We start from the raw sequence: 8736 nt of genomic DNA, 5'->3' as shown, positions 1-8736 counted from the left end.
ACGTCCTACCACCAGTTCTGTCCTTCCATGTACCATACATAGATAATACACTTAATATTTAAGTGTAATAAGGAACCATACGAGAGGCGAGTAAGTGCCCGCCATTGATCAATAATTACATGACAAGATTAAGTGTGATTTTTGTTTGTAAATTGTTTTTTGGGAAAAAAGTTCCAAATGTTTTTTTATTCTTTTTAAATATTTTCAACATTACCTTCAATTTTAACCCTGAAAGTTTACCCTCCACCAGAGACCCGTCACAAGGCTCTTCCCGGGACCAGCTGATCATCTCTGTACGTCCACGTTGCTTGAAAGAAGCAATGTAGTCAAGAATCCCATTTTTACACGCTTTATATTAGCTTCATTTGTATGTATGTTTGTATGTTCGTAACTGACTCCTTTACACGAGATTTTGACCCACTTTAAACGGCCAGATTTCATTCAAAATTGTAGATTTATCGAGGACCGATGACAATACACTAATTTAATAAGATTATTCCATTATTCAATTTGCAAAATAAGATTTTTGCCAATTTATATAATTTTTATATATAGTCGATAAGGCAGGAATTGATGTTAAAGTACTTAATGGTTTTTAAAAATACGCTTTTATAGAAAATTTAACTAAAAAATGAAAAATAAATAATAGTTTAAATGATATTTACACGCTTTTTAAGATATTATTGAAATAATAATTCTTCTACTCATATCTGTCAGAAAAATATTTATAACTAATAACACCATGCACCCCACGCTTTTTTTACGTTAAAATATATTTTACACTATTTTCAATTTAAATTTATTAAAATTCATTTTCTAATTTTTAGTTGAATTTTATATAAAGCGTGTTTTTTAGTTTTTTTTAAACTATTATTTATTATAGGAGTTATAGGTTATCATAGTTAATCTAATAACTAGTCTTCATTGGTGAACAAAAAGCTGCTTAATAGGAATAGTTCGAAGGTGTTTCCAGGAGACGGTCAAGAGAATGAGGAAACAATTGATGATAAGATCAGAAAAACAAAAAGACATTTCTTACGAGATTTTATTTACACATTGCGATAAGCGTCGTGGCAGTTTCGTTTACAATTTCTTCATAAAAAGGTCCGTAATATTGAACTGGCATCTCTAGAGTACATCTTGACACAAAAAGTACACAAGAGGAACATTTTATTAAAAATAATTACCGAATTATCTCCTAGTTTGACTTTGCGATAGCCACGATAAATTGTAGCTACATTTGTGTAAGCTCTTTCTTTAGCTTCAAGTTAAACAGATACATCACGTTTGACAAAGGCTTACGGCCTGGCCACGGGGATCGGCGGTGCGAACAGCGAAGCGGTGGGCGAGGCGACCATTCGCGCAGCACCGTTTGCAGGCCACGGGTACTCACGTTCGCCGCCGCGACTAGTAAGGAAGTCCGACAGCGAAATGTCTATATCGAAATTATCTCGATATTGCTTACAAATTAATAGTTTTTTGGTTCAGGACCTATTATTTGGAAAAGATTGTGAAGTACATGATTTGAATAAGAATCGGAGTATACCTATAGATGGAGAATTCCACAAGAAGTACGAGAAATACTTTGAGTGGCTAGACTTCCAAATAGCTGGTCTAGCTAGTATTTCAACTATTTTTTTTTATTGCTTAGGTGGGTGGACGAGCTCACAGCCCACCTTGTGTTAAGTGGTTACTGGAGCTCATAGACATCCACAACGTAAATGCGCCACCCACCTTGAGATATAAGTTCTAAGGTCTCAAGTATAGTTATAATGGCTGCCTCACCCTTCAAACCGAAACGCATTACTACTTCACGGCAGAAACAGGCAGGGTGGTGGTACCCACCCGCGCGGACTCACAAGAGGTCATACCCCCAGTAATTACGCAAATTATAATTTTGAGGGTTTCATTTTTATTACACGATGTTATTCCTTCACCGTGGAAATCAATCGTGAACATTAAAATTTGTTGAGTACGTATTTCATTACAAAAATTGGTACCCGCCTGATATTCGACTACCGGTGCATCGCTCAACACCGGACGTCTTATCCGTTCGGCCACGACGAGTTTAAAAATATAAAAAAAAAAATTAATAAAAAATATAAAATATAAAAATTTCGGCGTTCATTTTTCGCGGCGAAAACAACTAAACTCATTTAATCACTGCACTATTCGCCGCGACTACCGCTCGACTCCGTGGCTTGCGCCGTCCTTATTCATGCATTTGTTTTGCTCGCCCGCCGCACCGCGCGATTCGCTCGGTACATTTCGCCGGTCGCTTCGCCGGTCGCCGGTGCGCGTGGCTTGTTAGGTACATTTCTATGCGCTTGTTTTAGTCGCTAGACGCTTCGCCGTTCGCACCGCGCGAATATTCGTATCGGCGAATGTCCCGTGGCCAGGCTGTTAGTGTACCAAAGTTTACATTAATTATAAAATATTAATTATATAATTATATTATACATTATCAAGTACATAGCGAGGGCAAGATGAATTACTACATTAACTATTTAATTAGATGAAGTTTACAAGCAAGCATTTAAGTAATAATTTTATCTAAAGTGATTAAAAATGGTTTGCATATTATTATGATTTGCTTCGTGAGGATACGTCACCAGATTCCTAGCATCCATTGCTCGGTGTGGGCTTTCCAGAGGTTCGACACAAACACCAATCCTGGCTGCTCACGCCAAGTGTTAGTCCAACAAATTCGTCAGGTCATCACTGAGTCGTGCCTCTGCGGTGCGAAAACCTTACAGATTCTACTTCCTAACACCCCGCAATGCTGTGATGCAACTATCGCTAAATGTATGACAAATACCCACATTTTAAAGCTATTAGCACGCTATTTGATGGAACTATAAACCCCACCGAGATGGGAAAAACTTTGCAAAGTTCCAAATTTATCCAAGTAACCACACCCGCGTTGATAATGAACAAACACAAACGTCCACTTCTATTATAGAATATTGATATAATCATTTATTACAACTTATCTGATAACGAACTATCACCGTAAATTAAGAAAAAATATTACAAATTCGTTTAGGTTCAAACGTCTTCTTTGCTTCTAACTTCATTACTCGTTGCATTTACTAAGTTTTAAGTTATAAGTAATGATGGAAACGGAGAGTAGATCACAACTCTATCTATCCTTTTCCCGCACAGCCAATGTTACTATCTGTACCAAGCGCTCTGTATTTATTGTATTTCAATCGATTGATTCAATACAAAAACACCTAAATGCTTGCTTAGTTAAGAAAAAATCTTGATTATTTGCTCTATTAACTATAAAATACTTTTCTAAAACACATTTGAGATAGCACAACATAAAGAATGGCTTGTTGCGCGAACTAGCCCAGCCAACCAACGTGTGCCGCTAACACCAATAATCAACAAGTATCATTTACTGTTTAAGTACCCACAATGTACTTTGCATCAACATTTATAATTCTCAGATACATATTGACTGCATCGTAATTACAGCTATTTTAGCCGTAAAAAAACTGAAAGATCCTTTCAACTATGTATGTGAGCAACGCGTTATTAAGCTGCATTAGGCCAACGCTCATTTCAGCCTGGGCTCACAGAGCGAATGTCGGACTTAAAATGTGACAATGAAACTAAATACGCAATTAGCCATTAATTAATTGCTATGCGATATACGAATCTGCCAATTAGAAGTTAAGCGCTAATTTCGTCTAAATCTGCTCAGTCGTAGTGTAACTTGGATCAATGTGAACTTTTATGAAGTTAGACAACTTGCGACTTGAAACTTAAAAAGCAAATTTGACAAACTCTGCGACTCGCGTCCGATTACGGGGTCGTGGGTTCGATTCCCACGTCGAGCAAACATTCGAATGAAACATTTTTTAATCCTACCCAAAGGGCTTCCAATTTCACGCGAACCGTCAGTTAAGCTCACGGGCTCAACCTGAGAGTGTTGCTAACACTAGCCCTAGCAAGAGCCGTGCTTCGCTGAATCTACCACCGGATCGGAATCGCGACCCACTGAGAAGATCCGGCGAGAAACTGAATGGGTTGAGTATGTACCATGATGTACCTATGTAACTTTGGCTACCACAGCGAGGAAAATCTAGTTTAAGAGCCGAATAACGGTTCGATTATCTATACTAATATTATAAAGCTGAAGAGTTTGTTTGTTTGAACGCGCTAATCTCAGGAACTACTGGTTCGATTTGAAAATTTCTTTCAGTGTTAGATAGCCCATTTATCGAGGAAGGCTATATAACATCACACTAAGACCAATACAAGCGGAGCACCAATAAATAATGTTTCAAAATCGGATCTTTTTTCCCCTTTTGAGAGCTTCCGCTGCGTGCGCTGCAGAAACGGTTAAAGTTGTAAAAATGTATGACAGAATTGTTCCCCCTTAAAAAATCTCAAAAAAAGTCCGCGACAGCATATGTCTATATGTTAAGGCTGACTCACTATAACGTTTTTTATGCTAACCAAATTTGTTCTAAAAAATAAAGCATCATTTGTGAACTATTCCACGCGAACGAAGTCGCGGGCAAAAGCTAGTTTATTTAAATAATGTCATATAGATTTTGACACATGCCCCGACTGGGAATCGAACTCACCGACGAGCCCATATCACATAGTCAACATATCTTTTTGTACATCGACTGACCCGAAATCTACACAATTGTACGGTGACTTTGAAATTTCCTACAAACAAACACATCAACTAACCTATTTAATATGAATAAAACTAAAATAATTTTGCACTACTTTATTTACATCTTAAAATATTTAAAAAAACCTCTTTAATGGCGATATATTGTACTCGTCTACTTATCACGGAATAAGGATGTTGCCCACGGTCCACTGTGATAACAACATATTAAAACGGCACTGAAATCACCTTTAAAATAATGTAGCCATTTCAAAGTTCGTGCATGACATCAAGAACGACTAACATCTATCTCCCTCGCACATCGACTCGCAACACCAGTGACGTCATTTGTGTGTTTCGTTACTCGAAGTCACCTCAGCCACATACATGAATGTAACTTGGTAATCTTTGAATGTATTTGTTATTTGCTTAAACACACACAAAAATGAGTCCACATCACTCTATGATTAGAAGATAAAAAAAACTATGATAGAATCTCTTTAGTACATGGTACGACCTAATTAGGCTAATTAGGTTTTCATTTTTCATTATTATAAAAAAAAAAAAAATTGCATTTTTGACTTGTTTTTTCGTTTATTGTAAATATTTTTACTTATTTAAAAAAAAAGGAAATATTTGAGAAAAAACAAAGCCCGCTGAGTTTTTTTCGCTGGTTCTTCTCAGGACTGTGGGTTTTTTGGAACCGGTGATAGAGTTACAATTGTTATTTATATTTTGACATTCGACAAGTGTGTTATACTGACATCTAAGTTGAAATAAATGATTTTGAATTTGAATTTGAATTTTGGTGAATACCGTTGTAGTGTGTCAGTGGGCAGTCATTTTATTGTAAGGGGAAAGCTTAGTTAACTCGATTGTACTGTATTGTACTAAGATCATATAGAATTCATATCTCAGTGGGTTGTAGATGTCTATGGGCTCCGGTAACCACTTAACACCAGGTGGGCCGTGAGCTCGTCCACACATCTAAGCAAAAAAATAAATAAAAAGCATTCAATAAATGTATTGGCACGTTCTGTTTTTTTTATCTTTGAAGAAAACATTCATACAAGTGAACGCATTGGAATTTACGTCTTCGTTCACCCACATAAGGTCTACTTTCGATTACATACTAATTATTAGATTTTTTTTATTTTTTCCGCGATTTTAGGGTATTTACTAATTAACAATTATTGTTTTTTTTTTGTCTGCTAGCACACACGCGTCTGTCAATACAAATAAATTACCTAAAATAAAAATAAATTACTAATGGATAAGCGATAACCACACGTTTGTGATCACACACGATCATAAATAGATTTATACAGTTACATGAGTATTTCACGATTAGGGCTGATCTATTAAAAATATTTAAATTATTATTTAAAAAAAAAAGTAAAAAAATATTTGAAGATAATATGACATAACAAAGGGAATTAATGAAATAACAGTCAATGGACAGCACCGGAGACAATAACTTCCGTCGTACCGGCGCATGCGACGTCGCAGCAGCTCATGCCGCACCGGGCGGGCTCACACCTGTCGAGCTACTATAGAAATAATTAATCACCAACCCCCTTGATTACGTCATATATGTCACCATTAAAATCATCAAAAACAATCTTTATTCCTTTACACGTAAAGGTCATATTTCAATACACATATTACGAACATTCATTACTAAAAGTCGTCATAAAATTATTAATACAATCACAATCAATTTGTAATTTAAAATGTACTTCATTTGCCTATAAAAAAATAATTGAAAATAAAAATTATTTACTGAGGTCACACTGAAAGAAAAGACTATATTAATATTTACCCGTAGCAACACCGATCGCGGGCCTTCACCGACACCAAGCGTGCTCAACGTCGCACGCGACAAATATACATCAACGTTACGTGACGTCTCGTTACGTAACGTTACAATAAGCGAATATAATTATATTAATTATAATTAGTTACAGTACACACACGCCTATCGGTCTAAATATAAACGTTCACAAACACAAATAGGCATTTGAATACAATTTTCGCTTTAGTTCATGAATTGTTGTTTAGTGGCTTCAGTGTAGTCAATTAAAAAAAAATATGTTTTTTTTTCATTTCATCAGCAAAACAGATGTCAAAATGTAATAAATGTTTTTAGATTTGGTCACAGTTCGATCGGTCCGTGGACATCGGCTCACTGACCTGGCCACGCGCTACAAAACGCTCGCTAGTTAGTCGATTTTGAACCTTACGGGCGCGTGTTAGGTTACATATTGGCATGCCGGCGACGCTACTGCAGGATGCAGTTGTTCTTCCTTTGGATCTCGACGTGCGACAGGTTCCGCTCGATTGCGTCGTCGTCCGCGATCCTGCAACACGGTGTCACCGTGTTTATTATACCCTTACCCATGCTGATAGCCTTGAGAGGCTATTTCAGCTTCGCCCTAACATGTAGGTGAGCTCACGGGGCTAGCAAGAGCAGTGCTTCGCAGAATCTACCACCAGATCGGAAACGCGACCCACACAGAAGATCCGGCGAGAAAATCAGTGGGCTGTGTCTATGGATTAATTTACTCGTCGAACTCTTCGATGCTTAAGGGTCCTAAAAGCACCGAGAAGGAATTCGAAGGATCTGACCAGACATGATTCGGTTACCCCGTTGCCTGGTTCGGACTAACTGATCAACATTCCCGATCCTGCGGAAAGAATGGAAAGCAGTCGACGTCGCCCCAAACACGTCATCTCGGATCCTCCCGATCCACTAACGGTGCTTCTAGATACCTCAAGCATCGGTCATCGTTCTGAGTTTCTCGCCGGATCTTCTCAGTGGGTCGCGTTTCCGATCCGGTGGTAGATTCTGCGAAGCACGGCTCTTGCTAGGGTTCGTGTTAGCAGCGTCGTCAGGTTTGAGCCCCGTGAGCTCACCTACTAATTAAGGTTACACTGAAATAGCCTCTCCTGGCTCTCAGCTTAGGTAGGGAAAAGAAAGCTGATCAAATTCGTTGATCCACAACAAAATCTCTTGAGTACAATAGAAACTGGGCGGGACTCACGCTTTCTCCTGCTCGTCCATCTCCTGGACCAGGCGGTCTCGCTCGTTGACCGCGGACAGCAGCTCCTGTGGAATCACATTAGTATGATCATTCGTCTGTAAGGGCAACTTTAACAAGGCAGTAAAGTAAGGAATTCACGAGCCAATGACGGTCACTCGGTCGTGATCGTTCACCAAAAGCTGTAGTGTTTTTTAGTATTTTTTGTTGCTTAAATAGGTAGACGAGCTCACAGCCCATCTGGTGTTGAGTGACATAGACATCTACAACGTAAATGCGCCACCCACCTTGAGATATAAGTTCTAAGGTCTCAGTAGAGTTACAACGGCTGCCCCACTCTTCAAACCGAAACGCATTACTGCTTCACGGCAGAAATAGGCGGGGTGGTGGACTCACAAGAGATGCTACCAGCAGTAAGTGTGGTGTAGTACCTGCAGCAGCAGCCTCTCCCTCCTCTTCTGTCCGGGAGTCTTCCTCCACTCGTCGACGCCGAGGGAGAGGCGCAGCTCGCGCGCCAGCAGCTCGCAGCGGCGGCTCAGGTCCTCCTCCTGCTCCCTGCGCACAGCAGACACGACACTCTGTACCGACTCAGCCCCACCGCGCACTAACATTGTTCGAAACCAAATCCGTGGGCATTTTAATTTTTACCGCGGCAACACAGGTCGCGATTTGACGGTGTCTTTGGACTTTTTGGCGGGAACGCGAGGAGTGAAGTTGTGTGATTTGTTTTATTTTGTCTATTTAGTGTTTCTTCAGGATTAAATGTGTAATGACGGTGGTTTATTAACTGTTTAATATCTGTGAAAGTGCATAAATGTGGGAAAATTAAACAAAGTCGCTGGACATAACATTTTTCTTAAAAATAAGAACATAAATTAAAATAAGACATGACTTAAAGGTCTTAGTTACAAGATCATAAAATCCAAAAAAAAAAGTTACGGTGCCTTCGCGAGTTGACAGCTGTCACTTTGTCTTGCTTCTCGAACGGGACGGTACCCGCATATGTCTACGCTAACAGTTTGCATTATCGCTAATCCTTATGCATTCCTGCCCTGAACC

At 38.9% G+C, this 8736-nt stretch overlaps 1 protein-coding gene across 3 annotated transcripts in view; it reads right to left on the bottom strand.

Annotated features, from left to right (window-relative positions):
* Positions 1 to 4741: 4741 nt before the first annotated feature.
* Positions 4742 to 8736, bottom strand: part of Ehbp1 (Eps15 homology domain containing protein-binding protein 1) — a 29556-nt gene continuing 25561 nt past the window's right edge. For all 3 annotated transcript variants that reach the window (XM_028181352.2, XM_028181365.2, XM_089738092.1), the window contains 3 exons: positions 8109 to 8232; positions 7681 to 7745; positions 4742 to 6996 (listed from right to left, as the gene is read on the bottom strand). In XM_028181352.2, the coding sequence (XP_028037153.2) occupies positions 6918 to 6996; positions 7681 to 7745; positions 8109 to 8232 (268 nt within the window). In that variant the 3' untranslated portion in view covers positions 4742 to 6917. The remainder of the gene's footprint in view (positions 6997 to 7680; positions 7746 to 8108; positions 8233 to 8736) is intronic.

This window comes from Bombyx mandarina, chromosome 24 (genome assembly GCF_030267445.1).
Source record: "Bombyx mandarina strain Sakado chromosome 24, ASM3026744v2".
In the NCBI taxonomy this organism is placed as follows: domain Eukaryota; kingdom Metazoa; phylum Arthropoda; class Insecta; order Lepidoptera; family Bombycidae; genus Bombyx; species Bombyx mandarina.
The sequence above is the reverse complement of the archived record's forward strand: the minus strand, read 5'-3'. Positions and strand labels throughout refer to the sequence as shown.